This window comes from Carlito syrichta, unplaced genomic scaffold, assembly GCF_000164805.1.
Source record: "Carlito syrichta isolate Samal-C Ts95f unplaced genomic scaffold, Tarsius_syrichta-2.0.1 Scaffold309689, whole genome shotgun sequence".
NCBI lineage: Eukaryota > Metazoa > Chordata > Mammalia > Primates > Tarsiidae > Carlito > Carlito syrichta.
Window position 1 is genome coordinate 470,461 of NW_007253785.1, and position 22,391 is coordinate 492,851.

General features: G+C 34.5%; 1 protein-coding gene across 1 annotated transcript in view; it reads left to right on the plus strand.

Annotated features, from left to right (window-relative positions):
- The window catches only part of EPS8 (epidermal growth factor receptor pathway substrate 8), a 192,493-nt gene that overhangs the window by 150,298 nt on the left and 19,804 nt on the right, over window positions 1-22,391 (plus strand). Inside the window, exons 14-18 of the mRNA XM_008067532.2 lie at window positions 209-392; window positions 4,058-4,191; window positions 11,101-11,209; window positions 12,420-12,563; window positions 22,138-22,360. Of these exons, the coding sequence (XP_008065723.1) occupies window positions 209-392; window positions 4,058-4,191; window positions 11,101-11,209; window positions 12,420-12,563; window positions 22,138-22,360 (794 nt within the window). The remainder of the gene's footprint in view (window positions 1-208; window positions 393-4,057; window positions 4,192-11,100; window positions 11,210-12,419; window positions 12,564-22,137; window positions 22,361-22,391) is intronic.

The following is a 22,391-nucleotide window of genomic DNA, read 5'->3' on the forward strand; positions in this document are numbered from 1 at the left end:
CAGCAGAGCTCAGTCTTCCTTCCATTTTATTGGCTTTAAATATTAGTATAATCATGTTTGCTTTCCCGTTTTGGGTGGGTGGAGTACAGATTAGGTATGCGTTGTTTTTGTTTGTTTCTTTTTTTATAGCTAACGTTACTGAAGATAATTGTGAGCATAGATAAATTTTTTTAATTTATGGTTTATAAGTTGTACTGTCCTCCTACAGAGCAGAGTGGCCAAAAGAACAGTTTATTCCACCATATGTTCCACGGTTCCGCAATGGTTGGGAACCTCCAATGCTAAACTTTATGGGAGCACCAATGGAACAAGACCTTTATCAGCTGGCTGAGTCTGTGGCAAATGTAGCAGAGCATCAGCGCAAACAAGAAATAAAAAGATTATCCACAGAGGTAAGACTTTTTGTTGTTGTGGTTGTTAACATCCCCTATTGTAGATAGCACAAAAATCTGTGCTTTCTCTTGTAATTCTGATTGCAGGTTCTCGTTTTATTGATTTATTGAAGATTTTTCTAGAATCAGTGACTGAATGTTTCCCTCTTCTGAGTTATCACTCTCACTGTCATTCTGTAATAATTGCTCTGTTCTTCTGTAAATCCCAGCCCTGGCCCATACCGCTCTACAGCCTATCACCATTACCCTTGCTGCCACTGCTACCTTGACACTGGGGATCCTAAGTTTTTGAGAAGATTCTTTCCTTGTCAGGGTATTCCCCTACTGCTGCTGGCTTATTCTTTCCATTTTTCTCTCCTACTGTCTGATCCTCAAGACAGTTCCCTGAACCTGGGTCCTCTAAGCCTGTCCCAAGTGGTTTCCTAAATTAATTTCTCTCTCCTTCTCCCGCTTTCTCTTTCTCTCTTCCCTACTCCTCTTCTTTCTTCTCTTTTGACTAAAACCTCTGGAGTTCTTTCAGCCTACAGGGAGATCAGAGCTTTTTCTGGATCTAGTCCTCAACCTCAAATGATCATTCATAAAACTTACATTTTGAGGAGATCATAAAATTTGTTTTATCTTTTAAGTATTTAGTAAGTTTTAGAGTCTAACCTATTTGAAGAGCAGATTGAGAGAATGAAATTGGGTATGCTAACAAACCTAGCCTGCCAGCAACCTGACTTCAAATTCCTAGGCTCTGGAACTGCAAGGTCATGCATGTCAGTTGTTTAAGCCACCTACTTGGTGGCACTCAGTTATGGCAGTTCTAGCAACCTAATAGAGATGCTTTATCCCTAATCTGCTAAAGGGAGGTGTCCAGGGGGCTAGCAGTGGCCTGATCACCTTCTTGAACTTTTGGGATGAGTACAAATATAAGGAGGTCGTTGGGCATCATTTCAGCAGAGGAAGTTCCTACTGCAGAGTCTGGGAAACTGGGACCTGACCACTAGCCAGTGCTTGCCTTAGGACAAAATGAATGATGGTGAAGAGACGCCATTGTCCACTGGAACCTTAAGGCTAGTCCAATCATGGGGCTGCACGCAAAGAGCTGTTGCCATGGTTGACTTTTGACACCCAATGCTGTTGCACATATAAAGACACTAGAGAGAATCTCCCTCCACCCCTTCAAATAGAAATTTGGGATGCTATTGTGTCACAGTCCTTAAAAATGATTTTTTCTATAACTCTTCTTATTCTACTGAAAAAGAACATTGAACATTGATTGAAGGTAAATCAAACACAAATAGGATGATCAGAACCTGAGGAATGAGATGAATGAGGTGTAGTTTGAAGAAAAAACAGCAAATGATGGCTAGATCTTCCTGAAATCCTATTCGTTTCCTTTATTTAATTCCTTAGATTAATTATCTCAGACTACCATAGGTATGATGTGGCAAATATAATAAGAAGGAATGAATTAGCAAGTCACAATAAGTTACATACTGTGATCACTTTTATGGAGAAATATTTATCTAAATTAAAATATTTTAAATTATTCCCTGAAACCTTAAAAATAAAGCAAGCATACTGCTTTGAAATTAATTTTTTTCTCATGTAATTGTTTTTTCCTCTGGCTGTATATAAGGGAAGAGGTGGATTCCATACCTGTCCTTTCCTCTAAATGAGTTATTAAGATGACCTCACCCCTCTGAGCACAGGTTAGCAAGCATGTATCCCTGCCCGAATTTTATAGTTCAGTCCTCATCACTATTGATTTTCTTTCCATATTTTTCTAGAGGCAAAATATGTAATCATACAGGAAATTATGATACACTTTCTGTTGCTATAGTTACAGCTGACTATTTCAAATGATAAAAATTTCCAGCTTATAGTCCTCATATGTTAAATAAGAATGTATACCCACTTTATAATGTGTGCCTCAGAAATTCATTTTTGTGAGTTCTTTTTCAATTTGTGTGTTTAAGGTGAGAGTAATGTTTTCTGGGCTTCCGAGATATAAGTTTGTCTACTCTCACTGAATAAGTAATTTTAAAAGAGGAATTATTGAGAATTCTTACTTGTAATGAGTTATCATTTTCCTGTTGTAAAATATTTTTCATTTTATGGCTTAAGTCGTTATTCAGAGGTTTAAAAAAATGAAATGAAAAACACATGCTAGCAGTATGAGGAGATTTTATGCCTTGAGATTTTACTGGAAAAGAGACCAAGTAATGGTGATTTAAAATACATAAAAATGTAATCATCTCTAGAAGAGAGATTTTATTATATTTTATTGCTGCTATAATAAGTACATTTACAGCAAGACTTGAATCATTCTGGATCTGGTGATTTTGTTTAGGATTGAAAGGCATAGGTGACATGGAATGACAAATATGGGTGGCAGTCCTACGTTCCTTTACTCTCTGAACCAGCATCAGCCCTAAGCAAGTTTGTATAGTCATCACAGTTAGTCATTTGTCATCATTTCTCTCCACCCTGTCAGTATTTCCCATTACTCTCAGGACCCAGTGATTTCATACTGGCTGACCTCACTCTGTTATGTTCAGAACTGGGCAAAAGGTGTGGGTAATTCTAACAGTTTCTTGCACTCTCCCCTTAGAACAATCTTTAATAAGAAATTACCTAATCAAATTTAGTGCCTCTACTCCCTTCTAAGGGAAATGATAAATAGAATTAATTGAACTCAGGTATTTGAATGGCTGAAAAATTATTTATTTGCATTTTTATGTTAAAGTGCATTATTCTGATGTATATATTCCAGAAGAATTATGTCATGTGTGGATATTTTGACATCAAGACTGGTCCACTGGGGACACTTCACCTGCTCTGTCTATGGATAAACTCAACTCTATTCCTGCCAACCTTGTCATTAAAATTAACTATAGCAGCCATATGTTGAAGACTTCTGAAGCATTACTACTTTCAAATATTTGCCCAGTGAATCCATAAACAACTGAAATACCTAAGGAGTTCCAATACTTTAATGCCTGTTGAGCTTCTTCCATTGTTCATTTTTACATAAGAAAACAATGTAAAATCTTTAGGTAATGTTTTTGGGTTTGTTTTCTCCCAACCTGGACATTTAAGCTTCTATAACTTTAAAACCATGGTGCTCAGTGAGACCTATAAACCTCAACTCTCCCTCTTGGTAGCACCCAGCAGGTTCATGTCTGAATTGTTAACTGCAAAAATGAAATGACTCCAACATTTTCTGAATTCTTATTAACTGGATTTTTGGCTATCAAGATCAATATATTTGTGCCTTTCTATGTTTCCCCAATGGTAAATTTGATAGTGGTGCTGCTATTCTGATAAAATTGAAAGTATTATAATGTTCTGTGTATAATTTCAAAACTAAAAATGAGAGGAGGTATAATTTTAATGCATAGAGTTCAGTTAATTTTCATGTGGCAGTGTTTACTTTGCTAGAGTAGTGAAGGTTTCTTAAGCATAGCAAGATTTAGCCTTTGCACTAATGACTTTTGTTATTATAAGTAGGTCTTTGACAAAAAGTATCATTTCCATTTCTTAATTTATTAACATATTGGTCAATCACTTGAACACAAACCTGATCACGATATAGTGGAGGGTTCTTGTTGGCTGATGTGAGTTCTGATTCAAATAGTATTTGGTGATTCTTTAATCTGCCCCACTCTGTCTTTCAGCATTCCAGTGTGTCAGAGTATCCTCCACCTGATGGGTATGCATTCAGTAACAACATTTACACAAGAGGGCCCCATCTGGACCAAGGGGAAGCTGCTGTTGCTTTTAAGCCAACTCCTAATCGCCATGTAGATAGGTAACATTAAAAGGGCATCATTTGATAGCTGTGATTTACTGTCTCTGATAGAGTGCTAATAGAGGTGACAGTGTCTGTATTGTCTACTACTTCTTTAAAGTTTCCATCTGTTAATTATTTTATAAAGTTTAAGTTGTTCCTTTATGTAACTTGCTTTGATGAACAAACGATGTCTGGACCTCCAGTCTGTAATTCTCACTTAGTACAAATGCCTTTGGATGATTTTTCCTTTTTTAAAAGATACTTTTGTTAAAATGTATACATTGAGAAGAAAGAAGAATTGTCTTGAAACTCTTTATTAGTTTATACCAGATGGTCTCCAACATTCTTTCCAGTTATGTGACTTTTAGAGTGAACAAGTTCCATCTTTCTCTTCATCCAGTAAAAACAAATAAACCTTCCTTTAGATAGAAATATTTAGACAAAATATAAACTAAATATTTTAGTGGAGTCAGTACCTTATTTGTCATTCTTGCCATTTGATCTTATATTTTATCTTGTCTTTCCAGTTTTATATTTTATTTATTTTTCCATATTTTCACTCATAAAATTGAATATAGACTGAGATAGATAACTGAGATGAGAAGAAATAAAGGAACTAGAATAAGTTCACTTTTTAAAAAATCTTGTTTTCCATCAAGTAAGATTTACACTGAGCCAATCCATGTACAAAAGAGACAGAAAAGGAGGTTAAATATTGGTAAAAAGAATATAGGAGGATGATCATTCAGATGAAGGGGGGCAGAGAATTCTCCCTTGTACTTTCCTACCTTGGAGTCTTTCTTACCACAAGAGTTGCATGCCCTTTATTTCTTTGCAGTATACTCTTTTCTTAATAGAATTTGAGGAAAGTGGGATTTAAAATGTTTGTTCTTTGTCAGGGATGGTGACAGATAATGCTTAAGTCATTGCTGTGTAAATTATGCAGGTATTACTAAGGGCACCAGTAACATCCTAAATTGAATACAAAGAAAAGTCAACATTGAACAATATATTTTGAAAATGCCAACATATGAAACTAAGTTTTAATTATAGAGTTAATTTTTGCTAAATATAGATGAAAATCACTTTTGAAGCTTAAACATTATTTCACTGAAATTCTTCTTGTCTAACTTACTGTCTTAGATGTCAATATTCTAGAAATTATTTCAGATTAGTAGTTCTTACATTTTCTTTTTGTTCTGTCACTCCAGTAAATCAGATGGTTTTCCACAGCTAAGTAGCTAGAAAACCATTTGAGTTCATTTCATATGAATAGTATGTATTGATTCTAGAAAATTTCTATCATGTTCCATTTTAAGACCACATCTAGCACATTGTTAGCACTCAATAAAAGTAGATTTATTTGATTGATTGATAGATTAAAGAACTGCATAAGTACATAATAATTATCCAGCTTTTTTCTTTTTCTTTTTTTTAGATTCAGGGGTTACAATGTGCAGGTTTGTTACGTGGGTATATTGCATGATGGTTGAACCCATCACCCAAATAGTAAACATGGTACCCAATATGTAGTTTTTCAACCCGTGCCCCCTCCCTGCCTTCCTCCTTTAGAAATCCCCAGTGTCTGCTGTTCCCATGTTTATGTCCATGTGAACCCAGTCTTTAGCTCCCACTTATAAGTGAGACTATGTAATACTAAGTGTTCTGTTTTCTGAATTCACTTAGAATAATGATCTCTAGCTGCTACCAAGGATATGATTTCACTCTTTTTTTTTTTATGTCTGTGTAGTATTCCATGGTGTATACATGCCACATTTTTAAAATCCATTCCACTGTTTATGGGCACCTGTGTTGGTTCTATGACTTTACTATTGTGTGTAGTGCTGTGATAAACATAATGAGTGCAAGTGCCTTTTTGGTAGAACAATTTGTGTTCCTTTGGGTATATACCCAGTTATGAGATTGCTGGGTCAAATGGTAATTCCATTTTTAGTTCTTTGAGAACTAAACTGCTTTTCACAGGGATTGAACTACCTTATGTTCCCACCAACAATGAATGAGCATTCCTTTTTCTCTACAACCTCACCATCATCTGTTGCCTTTTGGCTTTTTACTAATAGCCATTCAGATTGGTGTGACATGGTGCCTCATGGTGTTTTTGAGTTGCATTTCTCTGATGACTAGGGATGTGGGACATTTTTTCATATGTTTGTTGGCCACTTAGATGCTTTCTTTTGAGAAATATCATTAATGTCCTTTGCCTACTTTTTTTTTTAATGGAGATTTTTTTCTTGTCTAGTTGTTTAGGTTCCTTATAGATTCTAGATATTAGTCCTCTGTTGGATAAATAGTTTGCAAATATCTTCTTTCGTTCTGTAGGTTGTCTTTTTACTCTGTTGATAGTTTCTTTTGCTATGCAGAAGTTCTTTAGTTTAACTAGGTCCCAATTGTCAACTTTTGTTTTTGCTACATTTGCTTTTGTGAACTTTGTAATACATTCTTTGCCTAGGTCAATGTCCAGAAGAGTATTTCCTAGGCTTTCTTCTAGAACTGTTATAGTTTGAGGTCATACGTTTAAGTTTTTAATTCATCCTGAGTTAATTTTTGTACATGAAAAAGAGATAGAAGTTCAGTTTCATTCTTCTGCATTTGGTTAGTCAGTTTTCCCAGCACCATTTATTAAACAGGGGCCCTTTCCCCATTGTTTATTTTTATTGATGTTGTCAAAGGTCATTTGGTTGTAGGAGAGTGGCTTTATTTCTGGGTTCTCTATTCTGTTCCATTGGTTTATGTGTCTATTTTGTACTAGTAACATACTGTTTTGGTTACCATAGTACTAACCTTGTAGTAAAGTTGAAAGTAAGGTTGAAACGTGATGCCTCTGGCTTTGTTCTTTTTTACTTAGGATTGCTTTGGCTATATGGGTTCTTTTTTGGTTCCATGTGAATTTTAGAATTGTTTTTTCAAATTCTATGAAAAATGATGCCAGTAGTTTGATAGTGATTATGTTGACTCTTTAGATTGCTTTGGGCATTATGGACATTTTAAATCATATTGATTCTGCCAATACATGATCATGGATTGTTCTTCCATTTGCTTGTGTCATCTATGATTTTTTTAAGTGTTTTTTTTTAAGTGCTTTGTAGTTATCATTGTAGCAATCTTTACCTTTTGATTAGATGTATTCTTAGGTATTATGTTTATGTGACTATATATTCTTGACTTGGTTCTCAACCTGAATGTTATTGGTATAGAAATGCTACTTTTTTTTAACATTAATTTTGTATTCTGAAATTTTACTGAAGTTTATCTGGTCTAGGAGTATTTGGGTGGAATCTTTAGAGTTTTCTGAGGAATAGGATCATATCATCTGCAAAGATAAATTATTTGACTTCTTTTCCTATGTGGACACCTTTTACTTCATTCTCTTGCCTAATTCTTCTGGCTCGGACTTCCAGTACTGTGTTGAATAGGAATGGATGTATTAGACATTTCAGAGTCATTACCTCCTGGTCCTTCACCCGCAAATCTATAAGGAATAGTATTACTGATGGAATAACCTCTGCCATTTATTTTGGGCATCTAACCACAAAGCCTTTTAAAAAGTTACCTTGATCTTTATGATCTTTATAGACTATCAGGAGAGTGTACTTTTGAAGTATTGATTTGTTTATATATTTGTACCTTATCTACTTCTAAAATGGATTCAGGTAGCTCACTTAAATTTTATACAGTTAAAATAACATTATTAATAATATTATTATCAATGAAATAAAATACAAAATTAAGAAATTAAGAGTGAGGATAAGAATTAAACTTTGTGAATAATAAGAGTTGACACTATGATTAAATTTCAAATTTGTTTTTAAGATTTCTGTCAGAGCAAAAAGAGAAACATAATCATTTGCTATCATTAGGAAATGGATTATCTATCAGTTCATTGGGATAAACAGTGCTTTTCCTACTAAAAAATTCTCAAAAATATTTATCTCATGGAACTTTATTCAGAATAGGATAGGTGATATAAGGGACATTTATTTTAACAATTTTTTTCCTTATTCAGAGAAGGCTGTAGTGAATTTCATAAGGTTTATTTTAGTAACTTTTGATAAATAGGAAATTTAAGTGGAATGTAGTGAAGGAAATTCCATGAAGGACTGGTAACTGTAAAGTGGTCAAAATTAGACAGAGAAAGAATTTCTAAAAAAATACATTGAGTGGTGGGTAGATTTTATACCTCAGTTGTTCTTATGAATCTCATTTCTTAGCTGAACTAAATAGAGACTGGGACTATTGATGTTCTGTGTTGCTGAGAAAATGTGTTATCATTATTGCAAAAACAATCTGAAAGTTGTAGTCTAAAAGTTGAAATACACAGAGGTTTAGGATTTGTTTTTATAATTATTATTCTTGATCTTACACTCTATAACATGTCAGAATTGCAGTAGCTACCATATGCAGCATATTCATTGTTCAGGAAAATTAGCTTTTATTTATTTATTTTTTTTGAGTTGGAGTCTCACTAAGTCGCCCAGACTGGAGTGCAGTGGCCGCTTCTGGCCAACGCAGCCTCGCCTGCTGGGCTTCAGCAATCCTTCTGCCTCAGACTTCCGAGTAGCCGGAATTACAGGCGTGCGCTACGACACCCGGCTGATTTTTTTTGATTTATTGTAGAGATTAGGTCTTGCTGCCCAGGCGGGTCTCGAACTCGCGGGCTCAGGCAATTCACTCACCTCAGCCTCCCAAAGGCGCGGGATTACAGGCTGAGCCACCGAGCCCGGTGAGCATTTTATTAGGTAGACCATTTGTCAAATATAGAGGCTGCACCTTTCAGTTTTATTGTTTACTGCTGTTCAGATGCAATTGGTGTTTTAGAGAAGTTCTCATATTATTGCTGTTTCCACATCTGTTCTATATCAAGTGGTATATCTATTATTCCAAATCCAAAGCAGATCCATACAGTTTGATACATTATATATTGTTTAAGAAACTTAGGTATGTCCAAAAAATTACAAATTGTAATTTTCCAATTGATAACTATGGTCATTGTCATATCTAAGTTTAAACTATGGAAGGCAAGAAACTAAGCCATAAAGATTTAGAAATTCTAAAGCACTTTATATACATATGCTGAGTAAACATTTCTGAGGCATGCAAGATAGAAAAGACTACAAATGCAAATGCAGCACACTTTTCTTCTTAACTCACTGACTCAGATAAGTTATTCTGTTCTTTGTTATAGGACTCATAATGCTAGATTATTAATAGTGATTATATTCCAGATCATAGGGGAGAGGAACATGGGAAAGAAAGATAAAAAACTGAAAACAACTGTTTTCCTAACTTTTCGGGTATTTGAATCTTTTTTTTTTTTAATTGAAGTCTCAGTCTGTCGCCCAGACTGGAGTACGGTGACACGCTCCCGGCCACCACAGCCTCAACCTGCTGGGCTCCGGCAATCCTTCCGCCTCAGCCTTCCAAGTAGCTGGAACTACAGACGTGCACTACCATGCTCAGTTAATTTTTAATTTATTGTAGAGATGAGGTCTCACCAAGTTGCCCGGGCGGGTCTTGAATCCACGGGATCAGGCAATCCACTCGCCTCTGCCTCCCAAAGTGCTGGGATTACAGACTGAGTCACCGAGCCCGACCAGAATCTTTTATCTCCATAATGAAATCTTAATAGATTAAATACGAATCAAATAGATAAAAGCAGAGCTATTCTGGTAGGGAGAGAGGTGGGAAATTCATGGAACACTGTTTTAAAATCACTGTTATTAATAGTGTTCAATAATTATTTGGCCATAATGTCACTGTTTTAACCAGTCTGTTATTTTTTTTTTTTTAATGCACTAAAAATAACCAATCAGCTATGCTTATGTATAAGTTGTGCTGTACAGGTCATGTTTTTTCTTTGTCCCTGCCCCTCTTCTCCAATGGAGTTACTACCTAGGAGGTAGCAAAAACATGTGATAAAAGGATGCTTATGGCTACAACTGTCCTGCAGGGCCTGATGTAACTCAACATTCCAGAGAATTTGATAGGCAGCAGAAAGAATGGCCACTTGACAGAGGAAGGTTGACCAAACATCTTTAGTCCCTCTCTGCTTTATTTCTTGTAGAGAGGTGTGAGAAAATGAGGGAATGTAAATGGAAGAGAAGGCTAGGGAGAAAAACTAATGAAGAAGAGTTAAAGTTATTTTGTGGCTGAAGTATATGATGACAATATACGTTTTTAATGCTTCAAGTTTTATTATGTTATATATAAAATAATTTTTAATTATATTGCTAAATCTATTAGTACTCATTTAATAATTAGAGGAACACTTAAAAAAATTACAGGGCCCACATACCTATTTTTAATGTTAACAAAAGTTTCTAGTGAGTTAAATTTACTTACTTATTTGAAAGTGTTATTATTCTTGCTTCCTGCATACCTTCCCTTGCAACTTAAATAACTGGGTAAAGCTTTCCTAAAACTTGATATTTAGTCATAATTATTAAATTTATATATTTGGTTATGAATTGGAGACATTGTTGAATTAGTGAAATCAACATATAACTTAAATTGCCATTTTGTAAATTATCTTCAGTGTTGTTAAATTTTATGAAAAATACATTTATCTTTATCCTAGTTCTTTTATGATAGAGATGCTAATTAACAAAACAATATCCATTATGCATATTTAGTACACAAAAGTTGGATTATAGATTGGGCTCAGTATTAACTAGACTTGTGATTTTGCCTTATTTTTTTTTTTGCCATAGCCATAATTTTTTCATTTTAATAGTAAGAATTCCAACATTGTTTTTATTTCTCATATTCTATAAAATATAATAAAACTAAACTTCTATAATTTCTCAGAAGGTTTTCTGGTAGGATTTGGCTTGCCTTAATATTTTACTTTTGCTTTCATCCTTCAGGAAGAACTAGCAGAATAATAAACTTTTTTCTTTCTTTTTATAGAAATTATGACCTACTCAAAACACAGTCCAAGAAATATGCCAAATCCAAATATGACTTTGTGGCAAGGAACAACAGTGAGCTCTCAGTTTTAAAGGATGATATTTTAGAGGTAATAGAACTTTACCTTTTTTATACTCTTAATAAAATATATTTCTTATATTCCTCTTTTGATTTATAGCTAAACCTTCCTCAAAGAAATGCTGAGGTCAAGAAAGTATTCTTAAGTATTATATTACTGAAGATATGGTATATTAGAGATACCTATATCAATTTAGAAGGGGTAGATGGATACCCCTTCTAAAGGGGTAGCTTTAAAATATACCTGTATCTATTTTGGTGGGAGGGGGATGGGGGTGGCTGTCTCAGCTTACTTTGCTATGTCCTTTGCCCTTTCTCTTCTTCTGGGATTTATTCATTTTAAAATCAAGGCTAGTTATCGATTAGATGTAGATGCATATAAAATGTAAAAGAAAGCATTTTCTTCTTTTATCCTAGTATTCTTGCATACATGTACTCAGCAGTGAGCTATTGGTATTGGGATAGTTTACCATGACACCTAAGTCTCTTTGTTAGGTTATTGTTAAGAGTTCATCTTCTTGAATATATAAGGTGAATGATCAATACATTTTTGTTAAAAAAATTATATATATATATATATATAAAAATATCCAAAATGGAGACAATAGGACTTTCTAAGAGAATCAAATTAGTGCTAAGTACTTCAAATAATACAGATACATTCTTTGGGTCAATTCACCAGAATGATACTGTGTCTACTCAATACTAGTAAATGTAATTCTTAGTGTAATTCCTAAAAATCATCCAATCAATAATATATTGATGCTGAGTCAATTTGTCAGAAGTGGAAAATTTTCTTGGTTGAAGTCTAGTGACCTTCCTTCATAGACTGACTTTTTCTTTCTTTCTTTCCTTCTTTTATTTTTTTTAGATAGCAGGATTTATTGAGAGGACAGAAAAGCTCTCACAATGGGAGGGGACCTGAAGGGATTACCTTTTTTTTGATTCAGGATCTCACTCTGTCACTCAGGCTAGAGTGCAGTGGCATGATCATGGCTCACCACAGCCTTGACCTCCTAGGCACAGGTGATCCTTTTGCCTCAGCCTCCCAAGCTAAAACTACAAGCGCATGCCACCACACCTGACTAATTTTTAAATTCTTTTATAGAGGCAGGGTTTCACTATGTTGCCCAGGCTGATTTTGTCCCAAAGTGCTAGGATTACAGGCCTGAGCCACTGTACCCAGCCCTTAGATTGGAGTTTATATAGAAATTATACCTTTATTTTCTTGCATGTGACAGATACTTGATGATCGGAAGCAATGGTGGAAAGTTCGAAATGCAAGTGGAGACTCTGGATTTGTGCCAAATAACATTTTGGATATTATGAGAACTTCAGAATCTGGATTGGGCCGTGCTGATCCCCCTTATACACATACCATACAGGTGATCATGATTTCTTAGCAAAATGTAATATTTACAAATTTATCACTTTTTTTTTTGGAAGTGGGAGTTTATTAAGATGACAGAAAAGCTCCTGCAGCAGGAGGGGACCTGAAAGAGGGTAGCCCACAAATATATCACTCTTAAACAGGAAATAGATATCTTTGTATATGAGGAGGAACCTCCTAGAAGCAGAATTTATTAATTAAAAAATTGTGTGTTTATTCTTACATGTTTAAACTTCAGTCACCTTAAAAATGCGCTTTGTTTGATGCAATACATGTATCAAGACACTTTTTCCACTGCTCAAAACAGTTTTGAACTCGTCAATTTTGATGCCTTTTAGAGCTTCGGTCATTTTTTGTTTCACCTCTTTAACATTGGCAAGACGTTTTCCTTTAAGAACTTGTTTTAATCCAGGGAAACAAACCAAAAAAGTCACTTGGGGTGAGATTGGGTGAATTGGGAGGGTGGGGTATGGGGGTCATGCCATTTTTGGTCAAAAACTGCTAAAAACTCAACGTGGTATGGGCACGTATGCTTGTAAATCACCCATCATGAAATGGGCAAATGCCTTGAAAGAATCTCCAAAAAAAATATTCACTGAAGTTGAACACAGCCTCTCACAACACTAACTGATACACTCATGGTAGTGAGTTCCTAGAATATTCACCTAGTGGGAGAGGCCTGTACTGCAAGGGGCTTGCCCTCCAAAAAATAATTCTGATTTTCTTTTTGTGTCCCCCCCCCATATTGATCATTTTGAGTTTTAATTGGTTGTATATTCTTTTCTTAAGTAATTGGGGGGAAATGGTGAGAGACATAGGGAAAAATTACATATATATTTTCTGATTTACCTCAGGACATTGTTCAAAATGTTTGGCAGTAAGTGACTTTTCTCTGAATCCTTCTTTTCACAATCTATAATATTTCTAATATTTGGAAAAATAGTATGTCTGTCTTTTGCTCATTGCACTCCTATCCATCAGTAGTTTCCTCTTGATAGAGAATGGTGCCAAGACAGTGGCTGGGGTGTCTACAGTTCATTGTCATCAGCATCTGCCTTCAGATTCTCTCAAAAGTTCTGCCACTGACCAGCCCTGAACTTGTGCTTATTCTTCTTACATTAATACATGAATCCTTGTTCAGTTGGATTGTACTATTTTTCCTCTCTTGATTTTAAGATTAAAATGTACATATAATATTATGATACTATTAGATATTGTGATTAGATAGGTAGGGTCTCTCTTCTTGACTATTGAATAATCCTTGAGGCCTATGCCACATTTTCAGGATTTCAGTGACTCTAGTCATCGTATTCACCCTGACGTCTGAATTCACTTGCTGTTAAACTCTTGGGATTTTTAAGACCTGTGACAGGCTCTCTAGAGTCGGGTCTGCCAACAGGAACTGAATGGATGTGCTTTCTCATATACAGCCTCTGAACCTGGGATGGCTTCTTTTTCATTTCCCCAGGAGGAATTCTTTTAATTTTCAGAGTTTTGAGAAAAAGATTACATCTGACCTCATAACAATGTCATGAGTCTGAGTAGAAGTTATACAGAATATGCAGTGAAATGGTTAATTTTTATGCAAGGTGTAAGTTCAATAAAATACAAATTGTCCAAACCTAGAATTGTGATATACTTATGCTGCCATGATGATTTGTGACACCCAAACTTCGTGTATGTCCTGTACCTACCCGAAAGGACTTGACCTTATTAGAATCAAGCATTTAAAATAAAGAATTCGTGTATCATCTCTGTGTCTCAATCACTTGAAGTGATGGCAAAGGGAATTGTTTGCTGTGCTTAAAATGTTTTGGCTGGCCTGGTTTGCTTGCAGATTATGTACTTATTTTGTGTTCATCATTCGTCCATAGCTGTTGATGCCAAAGAAGGAGTTTGAATTATTCAAGGTATGGTCTCCTCTATTTCCCATGAGTTTTTGGAGTGAACTGTCAAACGTAGTTGTTACACTTTTTTCTTTCCTCAGTTTCTGCTTTTCTGATTTTGAGATGTAGCTACCTAACATAATGTTTCTGTCTGGCTCACGAATGCCAGTTCATCATTTTCTTTCGTTAGAGTCATACAGCGTGTGCTTGAAACATATGCCTAAAGCACAACCTTTGAGCTGTATCAGCTGTTTTTAGAATAATATTCAGTTCACAATAAGCGATGAGAAGCTCTGTTCACAAAGGACATCTCTAATTCCCATATGTGAGCAGAGCCGAGAGTTAATATATTAAGTGTTGAAAACAGTTCTCCAAATTTGTTTTTATTTGAATGTGTGGTTGCTAGGAATAGGCAAACTTCTATAAAATAAGATTCTTAAATTTGCAAATAATATAAATTACAAGTATTTTCTCCTGCCTGACATTTCCTAAGGAGTGTAATGTCTCTTACCTTTTCCTGTTTCTGTTGTCCTGTTCAGTCTTGTCTTTTTCTTTAATTCTAATTCCTGGCTTGAGCCATAAGTTGACTTTTCTGTTGAAAGATTACTTCTGTCTAAAATTAAACGAAAATTATTAACGCCTATGATAAGGGAGAATACTTTTGGAGAATATCAAATCTATTTTTTCTTTCTTCATCAGAATTTCATCTTTTTTTTTTTTTTTTGGTCAACTTTGGCACAACCAAGAATTGTTTTTAAGTGTTCACAAGTTTTTGGAGTTTGTTTTACCACTTTATGTAAATAGAAAATTGTTCTCGTGGGGATTGCCTACTTTGGCTGTTTCCTTTTAAACTTTTTAACACTATCTGTCTTATGAAAATTTCTAGATGCAACTATAAGTACAGTAGTACATGTAGAAATGTGTATAGAAGGTCTCCGTGTATGTATGTTTGTGTATGGTATTTAGGTTGAGGGCCCTACTTTTAAAATATATTAAAAACAACTTGCTTTTTAACACATCTTGAAGTTTGGGCTGAACTCAACAAAACCACTAAGACTTTGTAAAATTTTAATAAACAAGCTTGACAATCTGCTTTGCTGTCTGCTATCTGGCATAAATCCTACTCAAAAAGAATTTCTATTTTCAGAGCATTTATAACATTTTTTAAAAAGAAAACTTTTTTTAAAAAAGAAAACATCCTTGAAAATGTGCTAGTCATTTTTATATCTCTACAACAGTGTCACCTGTTACCTTTTTCTAAAATGCTTAAGGAAAAATCTTGCAACTTATTTCCAAATGACAATAACGATACCACCATATTTATGTAGATTCCAGTGTTCCTAATATCCTAACCTTATAAAACTCTACTGGATTACAATTTTATGTCTTACTTTATTTTTTTGATACACTCGTTCTACAAACATTTATTGAATGCCAGCATCTTGTACTTGATAAAAAGAATGATAGTCTGGCACCAAGCAGAGCCTTTGTAAAAATCTGCTGTACGGCATGAAGTCTCCAAGTCATCTGCCCTGAATTTGCTCTTTCCTGTGTGCCTCTGCATTAACAGTAGCGACCCTCTCTCTCCTCCTCGGATAGAGCCCACATACTGTCTTCCCTTCCATCTGCCTCTTCCATCAGTGATATCAAAACTTTGACAAAAATGTAAAGTTGCTTCCTCTAACAAAAATGTTCTAGATCCCTGTACTGTGTTGCAGATAAACAACCTATAGTTCATTATTTAAGCTTGCTTCACATTCATAATACTGATGATATTACACTCCAAAGTAGATAATGAAGTAGCCAGTGCTCGTGCTGTTCCAGGCATTTTTTAAGCACTTCACAGACACTAATTCGTTTAATTCCCACAACAACCTTGTGAAGGAAGCTCATTTTACATAGGGAGTTAAGGTACAGTAGAAATAACTTGCCCACATTTACACAGCTGTGGGTAGGCCATGCTTGAGAGCCAGCACTCTGGATCCAGAACCCGTGTTCTGAAGCACTCTGCTGTTCTAAGGAATAATGATTACAAAAGGTTGTCATCTCTTTTTGTGTAGACGTATAGTTTTGTTCACTATATGAATGTTTAAATTGACATTTACTCAGAATAGCTTTGCCATGCATTATACCATGATAAAAGTAGATCTGATCAGTCACAATCCTTAGTATTGAATTTTTGCCTTATGTATCCATTCCTTGGATGTTATCAATTCTTTAATGCTTTTTTTTAACCATTAAAAAAAAACCCAAATTATATGATTTACTTAGAAACTGAATGTTTCATAAATGGTGGAAATAAGAAAATTAGATGTATATTATTTCCATGTAATCTTTATAAGTTACCACATTTTTTTTATTTCTTTCTTTAAAAATTTTTTTTTTAATTTTAAAGATGTGGGCTACAATTCAGGATTAGGTATACAAACGTTGATTATGCAGGTACCCTTGTTGATGAGGTGTACCCCTCCCTCCCCTAGCAGTTTCCCTCACTGCCAATCCCACCTCCCCTCCCCTGGCAGTTTCCCACTACTGCCAATCTCTTTGTTACAGTATTATGATAATTGTTCAAGGTCCACTATGATACCACATATTTTTTTAAGTGGACATGGTTGTGACTCCTATTTTTATTCCTTTATTCTTTTCTCGTAAAGAAATGTATATAAATAGTGGCAATTTCTGGGTGTAGGGCACAAGTGCAGCTTTTGTTCACACACTTTTTTGCCAGAGCTTCTGCTCTGATGGCAGGGATGCTCATACCAGGCACCAGAAGTGAAGAGGTGTTGAATTGCCACCTGTCGTCCCTGAGAGTCCAGGCTATTTAATATCCTCACATTTGAAGTGATTTTTAACAGTTCTCTAAAGACAACCATTCCCACCTAATGTGTTTCCCCCATGGCTTCAGCAAAATTTGAAAATAAAAGAGAGAATAATAAAGAATTTACAAAAGATATTGAATATAAGAAAAGACACAGTGGAACCACAGGGAAATGGAAATCAGTGCTTATGAGAGATTATGGAGAAATAATGTCTTTTGATAAAACATTTTGTTGTATAGCAATCTAGGGCTTCAGCATATTTTAGCTGGGCAACAGATGGACATCCAGGGTGCTTTCTCCCCACCTGGAATCTACTTGCCACATAAAGTTTCCTAATCTTTCTTTTGACTTGATTCCCAGACCTCTAACATTGTCACTGTTTCATTTACTATAATTACCCTACTGGCCATTTAGAGTTTCAGTTCTGTATGCCAGGAGCAGAAACTATCCCTTCCCTGCTGTTATTTCTTCTATACCCAATGGCCCAACTAAAGATGTCTTTCATTTATTTATAATTATTAAGTCTATGTGATTATTATCAGTATAGATATTCTTAGTCTATCAATGGAAATAATTATGAATATCCGGTCTTTATGGTCTTGGATCCCATCTTCTCTATTTTCTAGAGATATTAAGATACTGTGGGAAAAGTCCTAACTTGGGTATTGATAGATGAGCGTGGTAGTCCTGGTTCTACCACTAACCGGCAGTGTGATCTTAGAGCATTTTATTCTTCAGTGATCCAATTTGCTTGACTTTGAAATAGAAGGGGTCACCACCATTCGGCCTAGATCTAAAATTCTCTTGTTTTTTAATATACATGTTTAAATAGTCCTAAACTAAAAAGGAAATATTTTCTACAGATGACTACTATACTATGAACACTACTAATTTCAGCCCATGTTATGAATGCTCTGTTTTTTAAGCTCAGTTAAGACATTCACATACTGCTGGACAGAGAGTGGTTTTATTAAAGGTACCTTTATATTCTTCCAGCCAGACCAACTTCCTGATAATATTCAGTTTTTTTTAAATTAAAAAAAAATAATCTTAGAAGACTCTGTTAATTAAAGCATGGTTTTTAGATAAAGATGTTTACTCTTTATTCTGCCTTATATATTGGTATTTTCCTAGATATTTCTTGTGATAATTTGAATAATAGCCACCTTAAAAACATATATGTATTTGTATACGTATATAATGTGTTTACTGCCCAAAATGCATGTGTACATAATTATAAAATGTTCTGTATTTGTTTGGGCTACTTACAAGTTTAAAATTAAAGCTAACTAAAATTATGCCATGATGTAACAGTATTTCCTTTTGTAAAATCAGCTATAGGAAAAGAATTGGTCTTACGTTTAATGCATACTAATTGTATTCTTCAGCTATAAGAATAAAATGAACCTATATATATTAATATTTAAACAATAATATACAAGTAGTTACTATTGAAATACTCTATTCTGTTTATACTGTAGTATAATCTATATGATTAGTTTTCCATGACTAGATAAGAATGATAGAAAATAAATATATATTTACAAATTCCTTCACTAGTTGATTTGTGGGCAGGTAATTTTACTGTCAAAAACCAATTTACTCACATTTTTTGATATTTGATGTGAATTATAATTGGTATTATTTTAATTTCATCTCCTGTGTGAATTTTCTCATTTGATGTGATTTGCTCCGTTTTCCAATAGCAATTACTTGGCGAGCTGTCAGAGGTAACCCACATTTGTTCCCTCATGGCACTTCTTTTAATATGATTTTTTGGATTTTAGTCTCTGGACTTAACACCCTCCAAATGTTCCAGCTGTGCTTAGTTTTCACTGCAGAGTTCCAAAGAGACAAAATTTAGAGAAAAAATGTTTAATTCAAAGTAGGTTAAATATTTAAGAACAGTTCAATTTTAATGACTTTTTTGGGCTTACTTGCATAATTTCCCCTCTGAAGCAGTATCTTGTATGAATTAGGGGTTTATCTTTCAACAACATTCTTTAATCCTTGAGAATTTCTACTCAGCTTTAGTTGCTAAGGAAAAGTGACTCATTCCAACTAATTATCAACAGAAAAGTAAATTTCCTATGAGGTCTAGTAATTCTGACTACTTTCAGAGAAAGACAGACAAAAAGAGAGACTTTGTTTTAAGCAGAACTTTACATTTGTGGAAGATCACAGGCAAGGGTCAGAAAGTGACAGTTATTGTACTAAAGTAGCTTCACACCAGGCTGACAACTATCCCAGTTTGCCCCAAATGAAGAGTTTGTGGGGATGTGAGACTGTAGGTGATAATTACTGGGAAAGTCTAGAAGAGTTGATCAGATTTTTCTTCTTTTCTTTTCTTTTTGTTTTTTGTTTTTTTTTTTGTATTTGAAACTTTAGTACCTTTCATTCAGGAGAAGAAATTCAGAATACACTTCTGCATTCCAAGACTTTCCATAAATTGAGGGTGCATTGGCATAATCAATTCTGTAGCCTCAACCAAAATTAGTCAAGAAACAGAAATAATGAAGAGAAGAACAGTAGTTGCGTGGTAGGTAAAGAGCAATAGAGAAGCTAAGAAGGGACACAGAAAAGGGACTTCAAGAGTCAATGTTGGTTCTGTTTCACCTGCACCAAGAATTACAAACCAGTTTCCATGGTAAAACTGTCTTGGTTGGCATTCAGAATAGGTTATAATGATTCAGGAAATGTACTTCCCCCCACTTTCATGTCAGAGGTTCGAAACATAAGGCAGAAAGAGAAGACAAGGAAAATATGCAAGTAAATATAATTCATGATAAATTTTCATAGAGTTTTCTTTACTTTTATCAAACATACACACATCATATATATATATTAAACCTATTCTTTTAGGTCATACTAATTAAGTTGCCTTATGTGTCAATAATGAATGAAATGTGGTGCAGAACATTTGGTGAGCCTGTCTTCAGGCTTGATTGTGACAAAAACACAGTGTATTTAGTTTTTCATAGTATTGCATATTTGATGGATAGCAAAAGCACAAATCATGGAATGCAGAGCTCATGGGATTTTTGTTTGCTTAAGCTTTAAAAACAATAGTTTAAACTCTGACTTTGAAACACTAATGATAATTCTTTAGTCCTTCATGAAGTTACATGCAAAGGACATTGTTGTCAAGGCAACATTGCACATACATTGATCAGATGACTTTTGGTGTGTGCTAAGTATTACATTTTGGTGATGTCTGTGTATTTTGACTGCTTAAATAATTTATTGGCTCAAATATAGGAAGATTGTTTTGTGGGGTATGATAATGAGAATACAGTCCAATATGTTTTTGAATATGTCAGATATGTTTCTAGGCCTTGAATACTGAGGGCGTTAGCAATCGCTGTTTCTGCCCCTTTTAGCTCCAAGGCTACTCTGAGAATCCTATCCCTCTACTCTTTCCCTTCCTTCCTCCCTCCTTCTCTCCTCTCGGCCCTCCTCCCCCCAGTATCTACCAGCATTATAAACACCTCTTTTAGTTTTATTTTCATCCTTGCATAATACCCTTCCCACTTTCTCTACCCCACTGTTTGGTGAGTGGTAGCTTTAAAAGAAACAACAGAAAAGAATTGAGGGCTCCTTCCCACTCAGGTTTCCACAGGTGTTAAATTTGCTGTGAAGGTGACAACAATGAAGGTTGGTGTGTTGTTTTTGAGTAGTGATTTAATTTTGAAAAGGTGTGTGTGTGTGTGTGTGTGTGTGTGGTGTGTTTTTGTTCTTAGTCTCTGTGGAAATTGGGGAGGACTCTCTTAAAAATCAATATTACCTAATATTTGGGCCAATTTAGAAATTAAAAATAAATACTTTTCTTATCAAAGGACCAGATTACCAAAAGGTCTTCTTGCATTTTATATGCTAATCCTAAATTTTAGAAAAATTAAAATTGTGCCAGTACCATATCTAAACTTTACCTCAGTTACAAACCATTGCTCTGTATATTTGATTCTAAAAAGAAAATATGCCTTTTGAGAATTTGGAACCTCTTATAATGTAATTGTCTATTAAAATTATTTTGTTTGGGTTTAAAGTTTTAACTATTGTGTGTATTTAATAAGAAATATACACATACCCAAATACAGTTTTATAATAACCTAGCAATTGTGATTTTTAGATCATTGTAAAGCACTTTATCACATTTAAAATCTGTTTTTAAAAAAAGCATTAAAAATTTTGTAGTTTTAATACAAATCTCCACATGCCTTTTTTCTAGAATATGTGAGTTGTAGTCATAAACATTTAGTTAAAGACCATACCATTACCTTCACAACTGTACCATAAAACATTCTCATTTTAACAAAGAAGATTTCTAATTTTAATATGTTAGCATTAAAATTATAGCAGAAAGAGTTATGCCTTGAAAAATTTCATACCAACATTTTAAACTTATTTGTTGAAAACAGCAGAATTAGATATGTTTAAATATACTCTACTTTTAATGTAAGGAGTAAGTGATGCTTTATACTATTGACATTTAGAATTCCAGTGCAATTAGAAATTGTTAGAATAAATTACAAATTAATCAGAAATCTTTTGACCTACCCTGGTCTTGTGTGATCTTGAGTCCAAATTTAGTTTTCTTGACGTGTGTTACTATAATACCACTATTTCTTGTTGCTGTATCCTTGTGACTTTTTAACTTACATTTGACTCTGAGCAAATATGTAAAATGTTTAAAAGATTATGTTTAATGACCATTATATCATATAGGATTAGAGATAAATTTGTTATGGATTTCCAAATACGTTTACAAATAATTAGCCAACAATGTTCGATCAAAGTAAAATTTGTTTTTCTAGCCTTAGTTTATATTTTTAAATTTTAAAGTTAATTATTTGTCTTTTTATAGAAACAAAGGATGGAGTATGGTCCACGACCAACTGATACTCCCTCTGCTCCATCACCTCCTCCAACACCAGCTCCTGTTCCTGTCCCTCTACCACCTTCTGCACCAGCACCTGTCCCTGTGTCAAAGGTCCCGGCAAGTATAACTCGTCAGAACAGTAGCTCCAGTGACAGCGGTGGCAGTATTGTGCGAGATAGCCAGAGACACAAACAACTTCCAGTGGACCGTAAGTTTCCCTGAGAGGCAAAAAAATTTTT